Source organism: Calonectris borealis, chromosome 4 (assembly GCF_964195595.1).
Source record: "Calonectris borealis chromosome 4, bCalBor7.hap1.2, whole genome shotgun sequence".
Lineage (NCBI taxonomy): Eukaryota > Metazoa > Chordata > Aves > Procellariiformes > Procellariidae > Calonectris > Calonectris borealis.
In genome coordinates, this window is record NC_134315.1 from 69,737,539 (window position 1) to 69,762,406 (window position 24,868).

The window sequence follows — 24,868 nt, forward strand, 5'->3', positions numbered from 1 at the left end:
AAGCCGCCCAGCGACGAAGCCGAGAGAAACAGCCTCGCGCTAAAGGCTGCTCCTTCCTCCAGCACCTGGGCATTCTCCTCGGCCGCCTCTTTCCTCCCCTGTGCGGCAAATGGTACGAGCCGTAGCAGCCCGCACAGGTGTGGCCGGTGGGACAAACCAACAGCGGGCGGAGGGGGAGCGGTGCGGGTGCGCGCGCTCGCTCGCGCGTGCGGCGAAGAGTGATGAGAGGCGGCGAGGCGGGAGGGCGAGACCGGGACGGGGCTGGCAGCGGCCGCATCATCGGGGAGCGACGGGAGCAGAGGTGCCGCCGCGGGAGATTGAAGTGCCTGCGCCGCCGCTGGGGCCGCGGCGAGGCGAGGAGGGGGCGGCGCCGCTGCCGCCACTACAGCCGTTGCCTGGGGGGAGGAGGGGAGGAGGAGGGGGCCGCCCGCCCCTCCGCCGGTAAGTACCAGTCAGCGGGTGGGGGAAGGGTGCGGGCCCCGCCGCGCCGTGGCCCCTCCGGGCGGGGAGTCCGGTCCCACACCGTAGGCGGTGGCTCGTATGGCCGCGCAGGAAGGGCCGCCGAGCGGGCAGGGCCCTCGTGAGTCTGCTCCTGCTCCGGGAGGCCGCCGGGCTGCAGGCCGAGGGGCCGCCCCCGCCCGGGTGCCTGTCCCCGGCCTGTGCCGAGTCGCCCAGGCCAGACTTGCGGACTGGGAGGAGGCTTCTGGTGAACCGGCGCTGTCTGAAGCGGGAAAGAGCGGGCGTGAAGCTGGGCGAAAACGGTCTCCTCTCCAAGGTTGCAGTTTGATGAGCAAAGGCAGCCCCCCACCCGCAGCAGCTGCCCCCCCTCCCCTTTTGCTGGCCCAGGTGTTGGCACAGGCAGGCCGTGAACTGAATCACAAAACTAATCTTAGTTTAAAAATGAAGTTGTGGGGTTTTTTTTTCTTTTTTTTTTTTTTTAGCTTGAGTCAGCTTCCTGAGCTGATTCAGTATATGGGCAGCAGAAGCGCTTGTGTGGGCAACCGAGGTTGGTGCAGCAGAGGAACTAGTGGCTGGAGCTGCTGCTTGTGGTAGAAGTGCTGGTTGAACGTGTTAATAAAGCTACTTGCTAATTAGAATATTTGTAATAACTCATGAGTTACAACTTGGCCATTCTTATCTTTATTTTAACATTGAGGTATTTCAGATTCTTTTGGCGGATGCATTTCTCTTTATGCCTTAGAAACTGTGCATGTACAGGCTAGATTTCTTCAGTGGGAATTTCACCTTTTTAGAAATAGATTGCTTCTTGTGTAGCAGTACTTGAGGGGGAAAAAAAAATATGTGGGTCACCGTTGCCTGATCAACTTCAGGAGTCGGTTGCAAAAAGAGCAGGCTTTTAGGAAACTGGCCACTGTATGACTTCAATTCTTTAATTTTCTCAGTGTATTCACATATCAGAACTACATTTAGATTCTGTCACATACTGGATGACCTCGTGTGTACAGGCATTCTTGAGTGTAACAGACGTGATGGAAAGGCCTTTGCCCTTTCCCTAGCCAGCCTTTAGAATCACAATGACAAAAGGCCCAAATGTGAGGGAAGACAAATCTGTGAAGACGTTAGAGGATAGTTTTGTCTCTAACTGTGACAAATGGGGTGAGGAAAAAATGGAATATTGTAAGAAACTCTGTAACTGGATGCTAGTTTGATAGGACTCAAAAGTGATTTGACAAGATGCTTTTATCTACAGAAGAAGCACCTCTCACATGCAAGACACTGCTAGTCTGAGCTTCTTCAATGAGTATGGTAGCTGAGTCAGTGGCAGCAACTGTTCATAGTTCAGTCCTGATAGATGACCTTTCCCATCTTCTGGTGAGAAGTCCAGCCCCTTGCTAGTATTTTTACCTCACGCTCCTTGTCTCAAACATCCCCACGCTGCCTAAGCAGCTCTCTGTGTCTTGGAGGTTCAGATGCTGTTAGGGCTTTACTTTCACTTCTCTCAGTTTCTACTCTCCTATTCTCTATCTACAGAGATTCCCTGGGAATTTGCTTTTGTTTCCAGTAGACCAAGTCCTTTTGGGCAAACCTGGGCTTCTGTTAGGAAAAGGGGGTTTGATACTGCTTGTTTGGAGCTGCTAGAGCACTTTTTCCTGACTTAGCCTGGTTTCTAACTTCTGTTTATTCAATCTGTTATTATATACAGATCTCAGCTTAAGTCATAGCCCTTCCTGGTCTTTTTACTGTTGGCTGAAAGTAAAAATCAGGGTTTTCATTCCTTCTGTCTTTGCCTCTCTGTCTTGCATCTAAATTTGTTCATTTAAGCTAAGAAGTAACTGGAAGCATTTTATTTTATCACTAGCGCTACTGAGAGCTTTGTAGCTCTCCCTCCTAGGTAGCTTGCACAACCACAGTAAAAAAAGACAAGTTTGGAAAGCTTCCTTTCTTGTCCCATTTTGTGCACCAAAATCCTCTAAAGCCTGTTTACAATGCCAAGCAAAACTTAGTCATGCAGCTGTAATAAAAATGTTTGCTGCTTCTTACCACTGAGAGTGGCATACAGAAAAAGTAGGATATTAAAAGTGTTGCGTTGCTATGGCTTTTTTTTATCCCTTCTTAATTAAGCCTCCTTTTACTATCCCAGTTTTATTTCCATCTTCTTTCCTGCAGGTGGATGGATTTAAAAAATAATCGTACAATCCAATCTGTTGGGGGGAAAAAAAAACCCCAAACAAACAAAAAACCAAACCCACAAACCCCACATATCTATGGATTAGGTGTCAGACATCCCGTGGTTAGTCATAAAACTAAAAAGCTATTACAGAATGAGATGAGCCTAACTCGGTGCAGGGCTAACAGCCAAGCCCTGACCGGCCCCCTCTCCCGGGCCGCTCCGGTCCCGGCGGGGGCGGCCCGGCCCCGGGCGCTGCGTCCGCCCGGCTCCCGCTTCTTCCTCCTCCTCCGGGACTACGGCTCCCAGAAGCGCCCGGGCTGAAAGTGAAAATAAACGCCAGGTTACGCTTCTCTGTTTTTTTTTTTTTTCCCCTCCCCTCCTCTCCCCGGCGGCGGTAGCACATGTCCTTTCTCTTTTGTTTTCCGCCCGGCAGGCCGGCTGCGCGCTCGGGCTGCGGAAGCCGCCGGGAATCGCCGCCCCGAGGGAGAAGTGGGATCGGGACCCCGTCGGAGCGGTGTCCGGGAGCTGCCGCCCGGCCCTCTAGAGAAGCCTAGAAGCGACGGTTTTTATGGAGCTGGAAGTCCAGACTGCGGAGTAAAACTTTGCAGTTTCTGTCGGCGATTCCCACATGCAAGTTGATAACGTGAGACCAGCTGCTTTTCTTATTGCTGCTGCTGCTGCTGCTACCTCGAGCGCTGAGGGGCCAGCGCTCTCCTCCCCCACCTGCTGCTGTTTCCTTGGCCCGGCCCTAGAGCTGCTCCGTACCTTGCCATGTGGGGCTAAGAGAGGTGCAGCGATTCTCCACAGCGTGAAGCGGTAAACATGGAGGCGGCGTGCAAACCCGACGGCGGGGAGCAGAGTCATCAAGGCAGCGGCATGGACGCCCCTGGGGACGCTTCTATGGACTGCTACTTGCGATCTCAGGGCTTGTACAGAAAGAGAGTTGCCAAGGATGGATCTTGTCTTTTCAGGGCTGTGGCCGAGCAGGTAACTGTTTACATAAACAAAACTACTTCGCATGAAAGCATGGGAAGTGGATCTCATTAGTGGGTGATAATTAGTGTTAAAATGCAGACAAGTATAGGTTAAGGTTACACAGTCGTGTGCCAGGGGGAAAAAAAAAAATTCCTATCTCGGGGGGTGAGAGAACTTCTGTGTGTACAGCCGCCTTCTGTCATCAAGAAATTGTTACCTGTTTTGACCTTCCAGTGCCTCCTCAGAGCTTTTTTCAGTGTAACATTTCAACATTTGGGTACAACTGCTTTGTATAAGACTATTTAGGAAAGGGAATTTAGTGGAAAGAGCTGAAAAGCCTTGTTCTTAGATTTGTTAATTAGTTTACTATAAAAGTAGAGCAAGTGAGTAATTTATTTTCAGTTCTTCCTGTTGAATTCCCCTCCCCCATTTCAGTGTTACTGTTAAAGGAAAAAAGTGACAGCGTCATCTTGTCTTAAATACAAACAAACAGCAGTGGGAGCTCTGGTGCTTCTGGTTGTGGGAGCCCAGATTCCTGTGCTAATTATACACAGTTAACTTTTTTTTTTAAATTACTTTCTCCACTGAATTTACAAGTTCAGGCAAGCAAACACTGTTACTCTGAAGTGAGTAGTTTTTTTTATTTCAAGGAAATAATCAGTGAATATACATTGATATTCTGATGTTTTTAATTGATATATATAGAAAGTTTCTCCCACACTCCAGTGTATACAGAACTTTTTTCAACTATTAATTAAATTTTTAACATCCTATTCTTATTTCATTAAAGGGAGGGTCTTTAATTCAAAGTTAGTAAGTGTTTATCCACAAACTTGGCCTAATCTCTGTACTCTTCATGCAGAAAAACTGAATTGATCTGAATTTGTAAGTGTTTTAAATTGAGGGTAGTGTGTAAGGATTGACTGGAACTTCCCTACGTTATGAGGATGCAGACAAAGTCACATTAGAGATAACCCTGAACCTATGATGAAAGTAATATTTTTCCAGTAGAAATTTGAACAGGAGGTAGAATGCAGGTGTCATATTGGGATCTGAATGCCTGGTTTCCAAATCAGTATTTGGGCAACAGACCTACACGTCTTAAAGTCAAAAGAAAGTAACCCTGCACTCTCTTAGATTTGGTTGGATTTAATTTGAACAAGTGCATGTTGGTAGTTGATTTCCTCATCCACTCCTGCGGTAACTTACTTCTTCAACTAATTGAAGTCAAAGGAGTCGGTTAAAGAATGACAAAAAATGCTATTCCTTTCACTCAGTAAATCCTCATAAAACTGAACGTTTGAATTTAGTAAATCTGTGAATTCTGCAGTTACTTAATTTTTGATTAAGTAATTGAGGTGTCACCTGCATAAAGATATTACTGAATGAATATGCATTTTAAATATTCTTAAAAATAGAACTAGAGTATTTCCAAGCCTGTATTTAGACAACAGTCGTTAATTATTTGTGACGTGTCATCAAAACTCCTAAGAACCAGTGTCACTTTCTTCTGTTTCTCCCTTTGTAGGTGTTACACTCTCAGTCTCGGCATATTGATGTTAGGATGGCTTGTGTAGACTATCTTCGGAAAAATAGGGAGAAATTTGAAGCAGTAAGTATTTTTGTTTTCTTTGTGAGCATTTAAAAAAAAATGTTACTTTATTCCTTCCACTTTTCTAAGGTATATTCTGCTGTTTGTGACAGTATTCATCATAGCTATATACTAGTTGATGCTTTTAAAGTGAGTGCTCTTTAAATGAATTGGCACATGTGTGGTAGTAACTCATTTTCATAAGCCTGGAGAAAGACCTGTATACTGCTTGGACTGGAGGGATGTGGGGTGGGAAGAGTTTTTAATGCTTACTAAAAAACAAAACAAACTTTCTTAAACTTTAGTAGTCTGTAGTGGAGCAACCAAAATCTGGATTTTATTTTAGTATAATGCCTATTTTAATAAAGGTCATAAAATGTTCTTGCCGTGCTATTTAATTGCTCTTACAATATATGAGGGATTTGACTGGTGAGATTAGTGAAATTTGTTTCAGGGTCTACAATTTATTATGCATTGCCTCTGCAGTGTGTTTTTTTTCCTAAAGATCTGTAACGAAGTTCTCCTTCATCAACCATGGACATAAAATATTTTGATATTGGTCTTGATATTTGGTCAATGTCATCAGTGTTAACATTATAAAATCCTTTTTTTCTTCCTTTTAAAAGAACCATAGTAAAATTGGTGCTCCTGTTTGTGTTTGTATGTGTTCTAGTATATATACCATTTAATTAATTTCCAGGATAGCCAAAACAGGAGTATGTGTAAGCATTTGTTACTGGAGGACTATTACTCAGCTCCCTTTTTCTGTTCTAAATTTACCTGGACCCAAAATAAAAAGGCTGTTTTAGGTGCACATTTAGCATAGGGAAGAGCGGGAAAGCAGGAATAAGAGTGTGTGTATTTGCTGTAATTTCTGACAAAGTGCCCTGTACTCAAATGTGGCAGGTCACTGTTAATGTGGAAGTTGTCAAGAATGAATGACGTAAAATACAGTGAATCCCTCTGGGAGAATGCAGCTCTGACTTGACTATTTCCATTTGTCAGGACTGTTTGTTTGTTTGCAGTCCATCTCAGGACTTAGCAACTCTTGGATCTTTATGTTATGTTATTTTATTTTATTTTTTCACTGCTGACTTTTTAATCCCTTCCTTTCCAGAATTACCCCACTCACGCCAATATGTGCTTCTCTACTTGTGTTTTCTTGTTGCATTGTGTAGTTTTAGGAAATACCATGACCTTTCTTGACTCTAAATGTGTGTTGTTTCCCCTCCCCAGTTCTGGCATCTCCTCAGCCGGGTAACTGCTTTGTCAACCCTAGCTGGTTTTACTATCTTGGTCTCTGTCCTCCAAACTCCCAGTCTCATTGTTCTTTTTTTCCTCAGACTTGGTCCAAGTGATATGACCTCTCCTCCATCCATCTTTGCTGTCCTTCTGAAAAGTCTCTTTTAAAAAAGTTCCTTGTCATTTTTCAGAATAGGTGTTTCATGTACAAGGTTGAGGTGTTTCATACCTGTTCTCATTTCCTGGTGTTCCTACTCCCTCGGGTGCCTCACTTCAGCTCTGCTGATCTCCTTTGCTCCCCGTATCTTTCACTATACTTTGTTTTTCATCTGGAATATAGCATTGTTAACTTATCTCTCTTAAAAAAACACACACACACACACACAAACAACAAATACCTCTTTTCCTAATCAACTATTTACTCATCTGCCGCCTTAGTAGTTACACTCTATTGACATGTACTGGTGGTACTCCTTGAAGTTCCTGTTCTGTCTATTGTAACCATTTCAGCTTGGATTTCTGTCTCTATCATTCCACTGATACTGCTGTAACCAAAGTTTCAGGTGACTGTGTGTAACCACCACCTTCCTTTTCATCCTCATCTTTTCTTGAAGGTGTTGTCTCTGATAGCTGCTGTCTTATATTCATTCTTTTTTTTAACTCTTCAGTATGAGAACTTTCTGGTGCCCTTCGTTTCTTCCCCTGTTGCATTATCTTTAGCTCATTTAATTTTGACATACAAAACAACTGCTGCTTATGATCATGTTTTACTGATCCACCTTTTAACTTCATACCTGATTGCTTCTGTCTAAATTAAAAATTTTGGCCAGACTTCTTGATTCTTCTCATGAACAACACTGTCCAGCCAGGTTCAAAATGGCTAAAGCAGAACTTTCAATCTCACTACTCCGCTCAGTTTTCCTTATTACCTTGTTTCTTAATCACTAGGGGTAAAGAGGCCATCCAGCTTGCAGCTTAAGTTCATAATGGAAATTGCTTCTTTGTTTGGACCTCTGTGGATCTTTATTTTAACTAAATCAAGCAGATTGTGTCTAAATAGCATTTTTTAAATACAGCCTCTTTGTTGGCCAGCATGGCTGAAACACTTTGAAGTTGACATGTCTCAATTACTGCAGCATCTTTCTTTGGCCTTGACAAATGTGAATTTGGCCTCTTCATGCATGTTAAGGAGTGCAGCTGAAGGATTACTTTCTTAGCCTGGCACTTACTGTAGCCCGATTGTTTGCATCCTTTCACTGAAAGTAAAAGCAGCTTGTTTGAAGTGATACAGAAAAGAGGAAAAAGTGCGTTATGATTTGCCTATACTATATCTTATCGCTACTTGGGTACTACAGAAATGTGACTCCTGTTTCTGATGGTCCATTGCTGCCTGTTTCTTTTAACAAGATAATTGAATAAGCCCACATGTGCTCTCTCCAGCGATGCTGTGCACGCCTGAGATGAATTGCCCATAAACATCTACCTGACAGCATCTTTGCTTTCTTTCAGATTTCTTGTTTGGTTGCTGGATTTCTTTTTCGGATTTTTTTTTTTTGTTCTGTTTTGTTTTGGATTGTGTGATGACTCCGAAAGCTGTTCATGTGGTTATTTTCTGGAATGCAGACCTATATGTTTGACCATTTATTCCCTCATCTCTACATCACTTTATATTTAGATTGTAAGCTCTTTGAGGGCAGGGTAGTCTTCAGTTTCCAATGGTACATTCCATTGGTGCAGTGGGTCATAGACTGGGGATTCCATATGCTATGCTAATAAAAATAACTGATTATTACTTTTTTTTTTTTTAAAATACAGTTCATAGAGGGGCCATTTGAAGAGTATTTAAAATGTTTGGAAAATCCACAGGTATGTTAAACTTGATTTATAGTAGAAAGCAGTATTTTTGTTGAAGTTGATGGGTAATTGGATTTTTTTTTTCTCACAAACGTGTTTGAATTATGTGAATATATACTTTTATGTGTGTACTCTCTATTGTAAAATGATTTGGGGAATTTTTTGTGTGTCTTGGTTTAAACTTGTTATTCTTTAAAACTGTATCCAAACATTTCTAGCCTCTGCAAATGCCAAGAAACATAGCATGGCTAGCTTTTTCTTGAAGACAGCCTTGAATAAAGATCTAAAAGTTTAGGTGATGAAAAGACAGTTACTCATGTAAGGGATATTATGAACAGTAGCCACAGGCTCTTACGAAGATACTGATTTGAAGCAAAATTATTATCTCTCCCCCCCCCCCTTTAATTTTAGTATTTTTATTAGGGAGTTAACAATTCGTGTAAGCTGGTGGGGGTGGAGGGAAGAGGACTATCTAGTACAATATTGCAAAATCTGGTGATTTTTTTTAAGCGCTTGTGCGTAAATTTTATTAAATTTTCCCCTCCTAGAAATCAAAGCATGATTTTTCCTTTTTTTTTTTTTTTGTTTTTGTTCCCCAGTCATGCCTACAGCATCCTTAGTTAGAGTGGCTAACCAGATGGTTCTTTATTTCAGTTTCCAAGATGAATGGTGGAAGGAGGAAAAAAGTGGGTGTTAGCCCATTCTGCTTCTGTCTTGCTTTGTTTATTCCAGGATTTTTAATTGCAAAGCTTTGTTAGTCAAATCCTGAGGTTATATGCTATGCTTAAATGGTAAATCATGCCATTTTCCAGTAGAACTTACTCTGTGCTGAACTACACCAATGTGAATGGTTTACAGCACTGCACTCTGTGTATAGAAAATGTCTTTTTTCATACATGTCTACTAATGTTTAAAAAAATCTTTTTGAAAAATAAAACATACAGCAGCTTTTTTACATGATCAGAGAAATTAATATTGTTATTCTATATTTGAAAATTGTCGTGAGAATGTAAAAAATGATTTAAAAAAAATTGAACTGCTACAAATTCCTGCCCCAAACTTAATTTCAGTCGTTTTTAATTTAGTAAGAATTTAAAAAAGAGGAAAAAAAAAAGGTAGGAAAAAAAGGGGGGGGGAGAGGGGAAATCTAGTCACATCATACTGGAGCACAGTACAGTGGTTAGGCTGGTAATGGAAGAAACAACTTTTACTTTTCTATAATTTGAGTCTGGGTTATGGTTTTACTGACATTTCAGTGTTTAATAGCTTTAAAGGGCAGATTTTTGGTCTCTCTTCAGGTATCGATACACAGCTGCTTGCATGAGAAATGCAACTAACTATCACAAGTTTATTTTGGCTGTTTGGAAGTGGTCTGTCTACTTTGTGTGGGAGCACTTCACAAGACCGTGTCAAGATATTTGTATGGAAGTTATCTGTGTTTTAGGCGTGAGAGTTAAGCCTCAAGATTCTTTTTCCAGTTTTATCTATAGCTAAAGGTCCACAAAACCAGACAGTTTTGAAGGTAGAAAGTAACATTTTTAAAAGCACTTGATAAATCTGACACTCACTTTTTTCAAAAATCTCTTTCGAAAAGCTAGGATTCTGGTTGTTTAAGAGAAGAAAAAAAAACCACTATCACCTTTCAAACTCATACTCTTTAATGATAGATCTGCATTTATGTGATTGTTTTTAGTTCTCTCAGTTTTCATACAGATCAGTTTCTTCTTTGGGAAAAAAATCCGTCTAGCTTGTAGCCCTTAACCTGACTGGAATAGTTATTGTTATTTCAAAAAACCTTCAAGTACAGTCAAAGTATCTTGGCTGAACTCCAGACTCAGTGGTGATTTTTTTTTTTTGGATAATGATTTCTTGCTTCTCTTGATCTACACATGAGGTAGTATAATAATTGTGTGTTTGATGGAACTTAATTTTCTTTTATTTTTGTTTTCAATACAGGAATGGGTTGGACAAGTAGAAATAAGTGCCCTTTCTCTTATGTACAAGTAAGAAAACCTTTAAATATGTTTTAATGAGATCAGTTCAGTTGTTTGGTTAGTTAATCAATTGGAATAGCAAAGATGGAATTGTATGTTATACCGTAGTTCTCCAGAAAATTACAAATATGCTTTGAAAATTGCAGCTGTCAAGGTATTAAATAAAAACAGAAAAGTGAGCTTTGAAAATGACATTTAATCTGGGATTTGAATACAGGTTTGCAATAATGTCATGCATCTCATCTGCACAACTAATTGTGGGTAGAGTCATACAGTTTGTATTTCATTAATTTTCATATCTTAATTTTTCTGTTAAAATTGCTTTTCTTCCTATTTCTTACCAAGGCTTTAATATTAACCCCATTGCTAAGTTGTGGGCTGTATCCATTTCTTTATTACCTCTGTACAAATGCTCTGACGTAGCTTAGCGATATGAGTATTGTACGCTGTATGCTAGAAAGCCGTTCTCACACCTCCCCTGGTATGAAGTTGTATGTACTGGTATGAGACTACCTGGTGTACTGCTGTAGCTTATTCTCTTTTCTGTGTAAATTTTCCTTTTTCCACTGTATCAGTATAGATGAAATAGTACGAGTTTGTCAAGGGCCATAGCTTGAGCTATGCTTAAGAGATGTTTTGGTATTTGTGCATAGACAAACACTTCTCTTGGTGATGAAGAGTTTTGCTGATGTGTTTTTATTAAACATAATCCTATATATTAATCTTTCTTCGCAAAGCAATATGAAACTATATGCTGAATATTTATAACTGCTTTCTAATTACTGTGTAAAGGAGTAAGCAATGTACAGCATCTTCTCTTTCTGCTGTTTGTAAACCAGTTAAAAAAGTCAGTATTTCAAATTGCTTGCTGTAAATTAGTGACTTCCTTTGTGCTTTGGCTTTTGGTGCCATAGTTGATAAGAGGAAAAAAACCAAACTAATTAAATTATTTTCAGATACTTAGATGAGTGCTAAGTGTGGGAAATTGCATGAAATTCTATGTTAGCATTTTATATGGTTAATGGGACAGTTTAGAGTTGCGTGTGCTACATGGGTGGAAGAGGATTGAACTGAAAGTCAGAGTAAGGTTTGGCTCAAGAGACTTAGAGAAAAGGTCTGATGGTTAGATTGAGCCGGGGTGTAGAGGGACATAACTCAATCTAAGTCAACAAAATTGCATGCTTGATTGGAACTGGATGGTTGTTATCTGTTTGTTGTATTTCTGGCCATGAGAAATGTATTCTCATGAAATAGAAGCAGTTTATTTTGAAGTCATGATACATTGGAATCCAGGACCACAGCTGATAAATGAATACAGAGACAAATCCTGGTTGATAATAGTATTTTTTTAATTTCCCTTGGAAGCGTGAGGAGGCTTGTGGCATCGTTGCAAATATATGTAGTATTTCACTGCAGAGTTGAACACACAAAAATTGTACTGCCATACTTGTTTTGGGAAGACTGGCTTCTATTAAGAAGGCAATTCAGCGGCTCTGGGAAAGTAGGAACGGTGGTGGAGGCGGTGGAAAGAGTTGCCTCCCTTCTTGTATGCTGGCAGACTGAAGGAAAGCAGGAGTATGAGTTTCCTGTTTGTGCCACGTAGAGAAGTGAGAGTTTCAGACTTCTCAAGGCAGTGTGAATAGCTTTGTTTTCATTCCACTCCTCAGATCTGTCACAAGTATAATTTTGTTATGTAGTGAATTTTCCTTGCCTCCCTGAAGCGGATGGGTCCCTGAGCTATGAAATTCTTTTCCTCTCAGAATTGCTTTTTCTGAGTTGTTGTAGAAAGTTGGGTTTGTTTTTGTGTTTGGTTTTTTTTAATCCAAAACCTGCACCTGTGAATATACTTAATCATTTTGCAAGACTAATTAAACTTTTGCTTGTGTGAGCAAGTAATAAGTTGAAGGAAGTGATAGGTTGCTGAGCAAAGAATTCAAAGGGAGGATTATGGATAAAAGAGAGAGAAAATAATTAAATTTAAGATTGTGACAGAGATTGATAATAGCAGAAAAACAAGTAGCTAAGATTGATAGTCTTTCATTTTTTAGAAAATAAAAAACCAAATAGCATGTCATGTCAGTATCAGTTGTGGATTTTCCTGTATTTGTCACTTTATATCCAGTTCAACTTTTTAAGCTTTTTAGCCTAACAAGATAGAAAAAGAACTACAAGTGTGGAGTGTAAATTCTAAATTTGCTTAACTGTAGTAGTTCAACTCTTCATTTATGGTATTTTTAATGCTCTTAAATGTGATGAGGTACCAAAACTTAGTTTGCAGCGATAAAAATTTTCTAAACCTGTTTTGAAAAACTATGCTGGGCTGATACCCTTGTTGATGAGTATCTGCCAACAGTGCAACAGCACACTATCTGCTGGTTCGGTCCAAGCTTCCCAAAAAGTTTGTTTCCATTCTCTGAGTTGAAGAGGCAGCAGAGGGGTTACTTTGCCACTTTAAATCCAGCAATTTGAGTCTAACAACCACAACATGGTGTTCAACTCCACACTTGCTGGAGTCTTTATCCCAAGAGAAAGAGAAACTGAGCCTTCTGAATGTCTTTTTTGCAGTGTGTTATCCATTTTAAAATACAGGAAAAGATTGTTCTTGTTACACATGAAAAAACTGAGACATATGGAGGGCATGATTTTCAGAGGTGCTGGAGAGTTGGTTACAATATCTGATCCTCAGGCAATGCCCGCTGGTGATCTGTTGAGCTTTCGGCATGCTCCTTAGCACACTGTGGCAGCTGGGCCACCGTTTGGGAGCAGAAACTTTGTGTGGACCCTTCTGAGCACGAGAACTTGGTTTGGGAGGGAAGAAGAGTTTCTGAGCACAGACATGGGGTGTTCTGTTAGCTGGCCTCTCTGCCCAAAAGGGTTCTTGCACGCATGTAATCAATCTGCTAGTACAGATTTAGCCCAAGCCATTGCTCACCTTCTGGAAACTTATCACTGTTTCCTGTCTCTGTTCATAAAACCAACCTCCTCTTTGTTCTGGTGGGTTTCCAAATGGCAAAGTATAATGAATTTCTCTAGGACTGGGGAGCCATCATCTTTCTAGACACGGCTCTAGAAAGCGGTGTTTAGAAATTTGTTTTACTTGTCACTGGCCCTGTGCGTGTTGTGCCAGCACATCTTATTCTAGTATATTCTTTCATAAAAGTAAGCCTTTTTTTTGACCAGTGATAGGTGTACTCATCATCTTCAGTATTCTTTTCCACTGAGTTTCTTCTGTGGTTATGTATTTTCCTTGAACTTGACTTGAATATTCCAATTTTATTGATACTAATTTTTAAATTAATTCTTAACTGCTACTTTTTTCTCAGGAAAGATTTCATAATATACCGGGAACCAAATGCTTCTCCTTCACGTGTAACTGAAAATGGCTTTTCTGATAAGGTAAAAAAAAAAAAAAAAATTATGGCTATTGTGAAAGGCTGAATTAAGACTGCTTTATAAACAGCAAATAGTTTCATGTGAGTTTTATTATTCAACACAATGAAATGTTCTGAGAATGCAATTTTCTTTTGTACATATATAAGGCAGCTATTCTGTTAATACATGTAGACTTCTTTTTAAATAGCTGGTCCATATTTGGGATGTGTATATCTTCCTAGTAATCTAAAATTCTGTAAAAAGCAATTTGCAAGTGCTAACTCACATAGCTACTTCTGTCTTAAATTCTTATTGACTTTCAGTCAAATTCTTTTTGGTTTAAAGGACATCCACTGAACATTTTGATCGTTTTATTGATACTTGGAGATCCTGAGAGATAACAAAGCACATTGGTACATTAAATTGAATTTAAAAGGTAGTGCTCATATGAAAAATCAAGTGAGATGCAAAACCTAAAATATCTGTGTGATTTTTTTTTTTTAATAGGTATTGCTGTGCTTCTCAAATGGAAACCACTATGATATTGTTTATCCCATAGAGTATTCAGAAAAGGCTGCTCTGTGTCAGTGTAAGTATTATGTTGGCTAGTTAAAAGCACATATTTTTACCAAAAATCCTAAAATGATCACCATCAGGTTTCAGGAAAAGACTCTGTATGAAAGTTCATTACAGTCATTCTTCAGTAGCTTAGCTTTCCATTTGAATTGTCAATGACTGTATTGTTTTGCAAGAGCATGAATTCTTATTGTGTCCTGATTCTTGACAAAGCAGATTATATACCAAGAGGAGAAGACTTATTTGCCTCTTTGAATCTGGGTAGTCTAATGTAAACAGAAAATGTTGGTGTACTAATTTACAATCTGTTGCATTGTCTTTGGTCAGCATTCTAGTTTTAATTTTGTGTTTCAGACTGTGTTAGCAAACTAATTGTTTGTGTTAAAATTATCCTTGCATGTGTAACTTGTCACAAAAATCATGGGGGTTGCATGTGCAAAAAATAACTGTCTTCATGGATTGTTGTTTTCTTTACTAGATTGCAGAAATGCCCAAAGGCCCTAATCAGGTTTGATGGGTCACTGCGATACTCTCTACAAGGATTCTCATTCTTCATGAAAACTCTGCCTATGTGCAGAGTTACAAGGCTAAGGCCAAATTTGCCTGTCAAGAGACCTGATTTCTAGTAGTTTCATGCATACCCATTAAGCCATAGTAGCTGCAGCTGGTTTTATCATAGAATGGTAGAATAGTTGGGTTGGAAGGGACCTTTAAAGGTCATCTAGTCTGACCCCCCTGCCACGGGCAGGGACATCTTCAACTAGATCAGGTTGCTCAGAGCCCCGTCCAACCTGACCTTGAATGTTTCCAGGGATGGGGCATCTACCACCTCTCTGGGCAACCTGTTCCCGCATTTCACCACCCTCATTGTAAAAAATGTCTTCCTTATACCTAGTCTAAATCTACCCTCTTTTAGTTTAAACCATTCTCCCTTGGCCTGTCGCAACAGGCCTGCTGAAAAGTTTGTCCCCATCTTTCTTATAAGCCCCCTTTAAGTATTGAAAGGCTGCAATGAGGTCTTTCCAGAGCCTTCTCTTCTCGAGGCTGAACAACCCAACTCTCTCAGCCTTTCTTCATAGGAGAGGCATTTCATCCCCCTGATCATTTTTGTGGCCCTCCTCTGGACCCGCTCCAAGAGGTCCATGTCTTTCCTGTGCTGAGGACTCCAGAGCTGGACACAGGACTCCAGGTGGGGTCTCACCAGAGCAGAGTAGAGGGGCAGAATCACCTCCCTCGACCTGCTGGCCACGCTTCTTTTGATGCAGCCCAGGATACGGTTGGCCTTCTGGGCTGCGAGCGCACATTGCTGGCTCATGTCCAGCTTTTCATCCACCAGTACCCCCAAGTCATTCTCGGCAGGGCTGCTCTCAATCCTTTCATCCCCCAGTCTGTATTGATACCAGGGGGTTGCCCCAATCCAGGTGCAGGACCTTGCACTTGGTCTTGTTGAACCTCATGAGGTTCACATGGTCCCACTTCTTGAGCTTGTCCAGGTCCCTCTGGATGGCATCCTGTCCCTCAGCCGCGTCAACCGCACCACTCAGCTTGGTGTCACCTGCAAACTTGCTGAGGGTGCTCTCGATCCCACTGTCTCTGTCACTGATGAAGACATTAAACAGTACTGGTCCCAATATGGACCCCTGTGGGACACCACTTGTCACTGATCTCCATCTGGACATTGAGCTGTTGACCACTACCCTCTGGATGTGACCATCCAACCAATTCCTCACCCACTTGACAGTCCACCCATCAAATCCATATCTCTCCCGTTTAGAGAGAAGGATATTTTGGGGGGCCGTGTTAAAGGCCTTACAGAAGTCCAGATAGACGACATCTGTAGCTCTTCCCTTGTCCACTGATGTAGTCACTCCATCATAGAAGGCCACTAGGTTGGTCAGGCAGGACTTGCCCTTGGTGAAGCCGTGCTGGCTGTCTCAAATCCCCTCCCTGTCCTCCATGTGCCTTAGCATAGCTTCTAATGCCTTCACTGTTTCAGTTAACACATCAAAATGCTTGCTTGCTTTGATTGAAGTAATTTGAAATGCATCCGTAATGGTGGTGTAAAATCTCATTTATCTTGTAAGTGATTTTTGCCCTTCCACTTTCTCCTCCCTTTCCTCAGCTCTGCTGTACGAGTTGCTGTATGAGAAGGTATTTGATACAGATGTAAAGAAAATCATAGCAGAACTTGGTGCTGTTGGTGTGACAGAGGAAAGTAATGGTAGCAGTGAAGTATCTGCTTCAGATTCAGAAGATGACAACTACAGGTAAATGCAGTTTAAAAGTTAATGTAAGATGGCTGTGAGTAATACATATTAAATGAGTTTTCTGAATTTCTGGTGGGTAGTAGGATCAAACAGTTAGGGTTGAAAACTTTTACAGATTACTAAGAAGAGAAACAAAAAGAGGTAAGGTTAGAACTATGAAAGAATGAAATATGTAATCTTTACTGTACTTAAGGGCAGGGTTCTGGTTCCTCTGTTTTTCCTGCAGTCTACCTTTGGGTCTCTTTACATAATGGAATATTGCCTCTGCAACATGTCCATCTTCCTGATTAAAATAGCAGAATCCCCTGGGAGAATTGTCAGTGTGCCAGTCTGGCATGGTAAACTGCATGAGAATTACTTGGCTCACTCTTGCAACTGAGTAGAGTTACAGGAGTCTAATCCAAGTTGTGTTGCTTCCACATCTTGGGGCTGAAATGCCTGCTTGCGATGTAGCTAATGGAGAAATACAGATGTAGCTTGCTTCCATTTTGTTCCTTGATCTTTATGAAGGGATTATATTTGTGGGTTTATATTCCTTTTGCTGGACCTGGATGCTCTAGCTAGCTTTGAGATTTTGACCTACTGATTCCTTTTGCACAATAAGTCTTTGACAGTGCCATTTTTGCATTTACATATTGGCAGTTTTTCTTCTGTTTAAGACCGTTCTTAAAACCCTGGCTTGTGTGAAATTCCACTGAAGCCATGGAGACTATGCTATATTAGTGCATCATGTCCCCTCTTCCCGCTGAACGTCATTAAAGTCCTTTCTGGGGGCTCTGCTGTAATCTGTGTGGCATGTGGCAGAAGAAATTCTTTGAGACCTCAGGAGCTGTTTTCTTCCTCAAGCTGAGAACAACAGAAAGGAAGTTGATGGAAATCACCACAGAAAGAAAACCAAGTTCTGGGAAAGGGATTAGCTTCCTTTCTTGTTTGGAAAAAAATTACTAGGGAACATTTCCAATTAAAATACAAAGTATTTCTGCCTCAGGGAACAATTACTGTAGTTAAAAGTTAGAGAGTGGAAACCTCTATTCCTTTCTGTTCTTGGAGCTTTCCTGGGCTTTATATGCAGTAGCATTACCCTGTATCTTTGAGATTCATAAGAAAATATACTGCTAACCTCCATAGCACCTTTGTAAATGAAGGTCATATACTCACTTGAGACTACCAAACTCAATGTTTTTGATTTAAACCTTATGTCTTACGACACAAGAGCTTGTGTGTGCGACTCTTGACCTAGTTAACCCAAATTACAAACACTTTGCTGTGTTTATGAAGTCTTAAATTTTTTGTTTGTCTTAAAGTTGACTTCGTCTTGTTTCACTACCTAGTTTTCCAGAAGATCTTTTTTATTTTATAAATGTGAACTTTTCAGTTATGTTGTTGTTAAATATAATAGTTTACTTTGTTTTTGGGAGAAGTTAATGCTGACAGTTGCCTACAGCTGCTATAGGGAAAAATACTTGTTTTTTCTCTCTGGAAAGCGATTTTTCAGCGATGTCAGGTGTAGAAGATAACAGTAAATTAGAGTGCCTAATGCCAATTGAGTAGCAAAGTGGTTTTTGGTTTTAAGTTTTGGTTTTTTTAATGTATGCTTTTGCTATGTTTTCCTTGCGTAGTTGCAAAAATTTTAGAGGATTTTTTTGTTTCCCTTGCCTGCCCCCCCCCCTTGTCTTTTTCCTTAAGATGGATAAGTCAGTACACATAAGTTAGACTTCCTAAAACTTGTACTTAGAAAGAAAAATCTTATTTTTAGCTTTATATGATATAGAAATGTAGTTCTTGTTTTAGACTTAGCTTTTTCATTTTAAGAGATGAGGATGTTCTGTGGTATGCTTATTGTGGAAAAATATGTAGAGAGTAGTAGTTTCAGTATTTTTATACACTTCCACAATGTTTCTTACCTGATTTCCAGGCCTTATTAATACTATATTACCACAGCTTGCTTCTGTCTTTTTGCAGAAGTAAAGCTACAACAGTTAGCGATATGAATGGATTGAAGTCTCTTTCTGGCAACAAGGTATTTATATGTTAAGATTTATTTTCTTCCTAATAACTTGTACTCTGCTATATTTTTCGGCATTTAATGTTCATGAGAGAATCTTGAGTTTCTAATTTTCATAACATGTAATATCTTAAAAACTACTTATTTCTTTGAAAAGTAATGTTTGCCTTTGATGTGCCAGAAGGTGGATTGTGTCCTTTTTAATGCTCCTTAGTTCTTAATTTTGTTCTGGTATTGTTAAAAGAACACCATTGAATTATTTTTTCAAAGCTCCTTATACTTCGTGTATTTTCAGGTTCTTTATATTTCAGTTTAAAGCTTGAGCACTGTGATTGAAAAATGGAAAACTGTACATCTTTATGTAGTTGACCATTTAGCACTTTTTGTTTCATACAGCACCTTAAGAGCAATGGGAATCCTACCTTGTTGGTCTTACCTAAAAAAGTTCTTAAATCACTCAATCCATCAGTTTACAGAAATGTTGAATATGATGTTTGGCTCCAATCCAAATGGGGTAAGTAACCGAATACTTAAAAGTTCCAACTTTTGCAAGCTGATGTATAAAGTGAAGCCCTCTTGAAGAACAATGATGCAAATGGCAGTTTGGGTTTAGGCAGCGGTCTTCCTCATATGGGTCAGTGTGCAAATTTAGGGCCTGAACTTCTGGTTTGCATTTTTACTGCATCAAGAAAGTAACTCTTTTAGTGTATTTAAACTAACAGTGTATTACTGCTAATGTATTTACAGATCAGCAAAAACAAGATTTTTCTATTGCTGCTGGCATGCAATACTCAGTTGGAGATAAATGTAAAGTAAGTATTGAATTATAGTTTATAGAGACAGTAACATTTTGCTCAAGATACCATTTTTCCCTCTTTGTTACCTATTTTGATATATAATTGGTACTTTCTAAATATTTTTTGCTTGTGTCTTTCTACTGTGCATACGCTCATTATTTAATTGTTGGTGGAGTTCATGACTTACAGCATACATGTAGAAAAGGCATGTAATAGAACATCTGATCAGTGCAATTTTACTGCAATAAAAAGTCACAAGGTAAACTTCAAGAGTATGTTTAATAAGATGACTGTGGACCTTAACGTTAAGTATGCAAATAAGTTTGTGCAGGCTTGCCTCCATGGTGAGTCCTTGCTCGATGTTGTAGCGTGCTGCCTCTGTGTGAGAAGTAGGTGGATTTAGGGCAGTTTACTTGGTTCAGGTTAAGCTCTGTTATTCTCTTGGTGGGCTCAGTAAGCTCACTAGTTATTCCTGTGATGTGCAAAATTGTGGGGTAGGTCTGTTTTATAAAACCGATTATCTCCACTGCATCTTTTGCTGATGGCTGCACTTGCTTTATCACACTGCTGCATGATAAAGTGTTCGTGTCCATGCAGTTGCATGATGAAGAATGAAATTTTAGTGTTTTCTGTCATATGGTTGGACTTGATGATCTTAGAGGTCTTTTCCAACCTTAATGATTCTATGATATAGGCTTTCCGTTGGAGAGACCAAAACCAACATCATAGTTCCATGTATTTATGTTCAACTCTGGAGATAATGATTACGGTTTGTAAATTGGGTTTGTTCTGATCTCATTACTTTCAAGTAACAGAATACAGCTCGCTTTAGTTACTGAAGATCCTGGAGTTTTGCGCGATTCTTCTTCTTGAAATATTCAAAGTGTGTTACACTCAAATTGCTCTTGAAATTCTAGTAACATTTGTAATATGTATTGCTGCTTAAGAAGAAATAAGATTTGCCATTAAATTCTATAGTACTCAAATTTTATATTAATCTCCTTAGGTGTGTTAACTAAACTGGTGGTACTTGGCCAAATATGGTTCTTTTTAGGACATTTGACCATCTTTTAAAATAATTAATACTAATGTGAAAATATTCTATTAGGTTTATCATGAGCATGGGGGCTCTTTCAGTTTGTACTTTTTTATTTGTGTAATGGAATTAAGGATAGTGAATAAATTGCAGGAAAAACACATCTCAACTTAAAAAAAAAAAACAAAAACAAACAAACAAACAAAACCGAAAACCCCACAAACAAAACAAACAAACAAACCCCCACAAAAAAACCCAAAACAAAAAACCCCCCAAACCCCACACGAAACAAACAAACAAACAAACCCCTCATGTGGAGTTGATTTGATTATTGCTTAATAGTACAGGCTTAAAATTTCTATTGAAGACCCTAAGGCTGTCTTGCATAGTGTTTACTAAAGGATACAGATATTATTAGTATAAAAAACTCTGGTAATTAACATACTCTCTCTGTCAAATTTTATATGTATGTGGCAAGACAGTAAATACATGGGATAAAAACATGGGAAGGGAAGATGAAGTAAATAGTGAAAAGTGGAGTTGACCAAATGAATAAAAAGCCAAATGTTGTAGCAGAACGTTATGAAATTTATTTTATATTTAACAGATATGAACGTGGAATGTCAGTTAGACAAGTAACACTATGATCACGTCAGCAACTTTTTTTGGTTGTTTTAAAAAACTTTCTGAAGAATAACTTCAGAAATAATTGGTGTTCATTATGTTCTTAAACTAAATAAATTATATTCTTAAACTGAAGTTGGTAATGAATTTTTCTTTTCTTTACATGGATTTTAACAAGGAAAAGCTTTGGGTTTTATTCTAAGAGAAAGTGTTTTCATTAAAGCTGAAAAACCTTGATACACGGATTACTTTCAACTTTCTCAGGTAGTTTTGAAAGCCATGTTTCATTAAGTAGTGTTACCCGGCAAGCTTTCTGGTGTTTGTTTTTGTTGGTTTTTTTTTTTTTAAATAGTATTTTTATTTCTTTTTGAAGAAGCGATATGAATTGAAGATTTGCTTTTGATACATTTACTGAATTACGTGATGTTTATTTCTCAGGTCTTCTGTGGCCCAGAGGAAAAGTTCTATTTTTAACACTGCTGATATTTTAAAGAGTTACGTCCTCTCATTGTCTTCTTTGAAGCTAATGCACCTTTTTTTTTCTTATTCTTTTTCCTTATAGGTGCGCTTAGACCATAATGGGAAATTTTATAACGCCCATATTCAAGAAGTTTGTTCAGAGAATGGGCCAGTTGTTGTATTTGTAGAAGAGCTTGGAGCAAAGTAAGTGCTTAATCTCTTCTGGAAAAGAATGCCAAACGGAACCTTGGTAGTGGCAGCATTACTTTAGTTCAGAGTTAATTTCGGCCCCTGAAGTGTATCTACTTCTGTACTTGAAGCAGTACTACCAGAAAATTGTTAAGAAAACAACATACTAAATAAAAAAAGGAAAAAAGGGTTCTGCATTCCTTGTCACTTCAGACTTTTTTTTTAGTGCTAAGTAGTCTGGCTATTACTTGCAGAATAAAACAATAACTACATTAGTATTAGGTTGGTTTTTTTTTTGCACAAGATTGACACCATCCTAATTAAATGTTGCTTGTTGTGCGTAATAATTAGATGCTAGATTTGTGACAAGCTTTTCATATTAAAAGGTCCATCAACGCGCTTAGCTCCTCTGCCTGATTTCATACAGAGTGTGCCAAGTTGCTGTTTAGATCAGCGTCATCTTTGCCCTACCTTGGGACAACTTGGTGTTTAAAGTTGTTGGTGGGGTTGGTTGGTTTTTTTTGTGTGGTCTTGCTTGGCTGGTTTTGTTGTTTTTTTTTCTGGGGTGGTAGTGGTTTTGGTTGTCTGGGGGCGGTGGTGGGTTTTTTTTGGGTGGGTTTTTTGGGGGGGGGGGGGCAGGGGGGAGTGGTTTGAGACATTTTCTTGAGCTCTGCTGTAAGTTCTGTAACTCTTCTGGGGGAAAAAACCCCCACAGTTGAGTGTAGTTTGGGAAGAGGACACACTTTCAGTCAAGATAAATGAGGGAAGGAGAAAGATGCCCATTAATCTCATGTGATCTCCTTCTATTATAAAAAAAAAAAAAAAAAAGAAAATGTTGCGAGATCTGAAGATTGTCTCGCAGTTTGTCCCCTTTTTAAATTGAGATTTAACCTGATTTGAACTGTCTATTATAGATTTGAATGTCTTCCCTTCAAATAATGTAAACGGTTGCTTGGACATCCTATAGTATCCTCAATTAAAAGCACAGTAATTCTCTGGGATATAAACCACCAATATAATGGTTTTCAATGTTGACATGTATTGCAGTGTTTGTGATAAGTTTATCTGAGTATATTGCTTTTTCTGATCATTCTCCTTTTCTGTCTGCCCTGAAGACATTATAATACTCACTTCACACATGGCTGATCATTCTTTACTGAATAAGTTTGCATCAACTTATCAGAGAGAGTTTTATTTAAAAAAAAAAAAAGTTTGTTCTTCTACACATTGCTTGAGTGTAATCGTAAAGAACAAAGGACTTTGAATGCAATGTTCTCAAAAATGGAAAGATCCATCAATCTTAGTAAACATGTGGTATTAATTTATGCAAGCCCCAGTCTGGTCTTTAAGATATTTTTCCCTCCATAATTCCTTGTTTTGTAGGCATGCTGTCTCACTGAAGAGCCTTAAACCTCTTCCACAGGCCTCTCCTATGGAGGGCTGGAACACTGTGCCAGGGAAGAAGATAAAAAAGTTTTTCCCAACATGGGGGCAGAATGCTCAGCCCGGTAGGATTGTACCTGTCTTTGTGTGGCAGAATCTTTATTGTCAGATGTTTTGTCCCAAAGAGCTTAAAAAAATGATTAAAAAAAAAATATCTGTTTTCATGTCTTTATCACAGATGCAGATTGCAGAGGGCCAAAGAATCAGAGCAAGTCAATAAAACCCCAGTCAGCACTACCTCCTCGACTTCAGCATACTGTGGGAACTAGGCAGCATCAGTTCTTATGTTCTGGACCCCAACCTCATCAGACCTCAAGTGAGCAAAAAGCTCCGGGCAGGAATCCTTCCCAAACTGTAAGGTAAAACTGCAAATAACAACTTCCTTAGCTTGAACTCTAGCTCAGCTTCTTGCAGCCCGGTTGCCTGCTTCAGGTGCTCTTTTGAAATATGTTGCCATTGAATTCTTAAGAAGTGTTCCAAGTCCTTAAGAATACACACAAGCATAGGAAAAATAATTCTTTTTTTATTTTTAAACCTTTTTCAAAATTGCTGCCATTATGAACTCCCACTTTTTTTCTTGCATGGCAGCATCTCCCCTGGAAGCACTGTACACAAAACTGCAGTTTCTTCTTGGAAAGTGGATGTTGTGTTTTTTTCTGGTTGAGGCTGAGGTAATGTTGCATGTAGTGCTTCTAGGGCATGGCTAAGATCTTCCCCCAGTTTCTGCAGAACCTCTCATAGAGGACTGCTTCATGTTGTGACTGATCACTTGAAGGAGTACGAGGACAGCATTTTGCCTGCATTTGTTGGTAGTGATTTTTTGATTCATTGTGCTGCTGCAGCAGAATTTCTGTTTTCATCATTGCCACTCTTCTTCTATCCTATCTAAAAGACTATTCTGTACTTGGCTGCAAACCCAAACTCTTCATGGTCTATTCTGTCACTCTTCTGTATCGTAACTCCTTGTGGAATAAATGGGGCTGGGGTGTCTTTGGAGTCTGCCACATGCAACATTTTAAGGGCATTTTTCTTCCACCTTTAAACTAAATACATGAGTATCCTAAAATGTTTAGTTAAGTAATCCAGAAAGCTGAAACAGTGATGTTAATTTTGTGTAGTGATGCTTAGACATTGAAAATTATAATGCATTTTACCTTTTGTTGTTGTATTTACAGATATCTTCTTCCCCAGCTTTCCTTTGCACGTTCATAGATAGCAGATGGGGGGTGGTCAGTTCTCGGTTGGCACAGAAATGGATTAGATCACTTGATGTAGGCATTTGTTTTTTAACTATGATCTAATAATTACCGTTTGTTATAAAGTCACTTAAAATTGTATTGAACTGAATAAATCATGGACAAAATCCATTCTTTCTCTTCCTTAAATTTTATGCTTATAGGTAACTTGCAGTAGGCAGAAAGGGATCTAGTGTATGTGGAATCACATAAGCAGTGCTATATAAATAGTTATCTTCTTTCTTCCTGCTAAACCATGAGTTTGTGTTGTGTTTGATACTGGTGAATTTCTTTGTCAAATTGATCCTGTTTCATTTTTTCCTTTACAGAAAACCAGACCGGGAGAGAACCGAGGATCTGAACCATGGCAGCAGAGATTGTAACTACTTTGGCCTGTCTCCAGAGGAACGCAGGGAGAAACAGGCTATAGAAGAATCTCGTTCGCTTTATGAGATCCAGCAGAGGGATGAACAAGCTTTTCCTGCTCTTTCCAATGTATGCTTTTTTCATAGTAATTAATAGGGCATTTTTCATACTTGCCCATGAACTTTTAATTAGCAGTTGTTGATTTGGTGTC

At 39.4% G+C, this 24,868-nt stretch overlaps 1 protein-coding gene across 10 annotated transcripts in view; it reads left to right on the forward strand.

Annotated features, from left to right (window-relative positions):
• The first annotated feature begins 417 nt into the window (after window positions 1-417).
• The window catches only part of OTUD4 (OTU deubiquitinase 4), a 36,183-nt gene continuing 11,732 nt past the window's right edge, over window positions 418-24,868 (forward strand). For 6 of the 10 annotated variants that reach the window (XR_012673593.1, XM_075150024.1, XM_075150029.1 and 3 more), the window contains exons 1-14: window positions 2,545-3,619; window positions 5,136-5,219; window positions 8,256-8,306; window positions 10,251-10,297; window positions 13,612-13,684; window positions 14,168-14,249; window positions 16,359-16,503; window positions 18,466-18,523; window positions 18,905-19,022; window positions 19,256-19,320; window positions 21,528-21,628; window positions 22,997-23,121; window positions 23,235-23,415; window positions 24,621-24,786. Coding sequence is in view for 9 of the 10 variants with exons in the window: in XM_075150024.1 (XP_075006125.1) it covers window positions 3,455-3,619; window positions 5,136-5,219; window positions 8,256-8,306; window positions 10,251-10,297; window positions 13,612-13,684; window positions 14,168-14,249; window positions 16,359-16,503; window positions 18,466-18,523; window positions 18,905-19,022; window positions 19,256-19,320; window positions 21,528-21,628; window positions 22,997-23,121; window positions 23,235-23,415; window positions 24,621-24,786 (1,461 nt within the window). In the remaining variant the exon portion in view is untranslated. Of the gene's footprint in view, window positions 442-2,543; window positions 3,620-5,135; window positions 5,220-8,255; window positions 8,307-10,250; window positions 10,298-13,611; window positions 13,685-14,167; window positions 14,250-16,358; window positions 16,504-18,465; window positions 18,524-18,904; window positions 19,023-19,255; window positions 19,321-21,527; window positions 21,629-22,996; window positions 23,122-23,234; window positions 23,416-24,620; window positions 24,787-24,868 lie in introns of those variants that run through there. The other 4 variants (XM_075150028.1, XM_075150033.1, XM_075150027.1 and 1 more) reach the window with 3 other exon arrangements.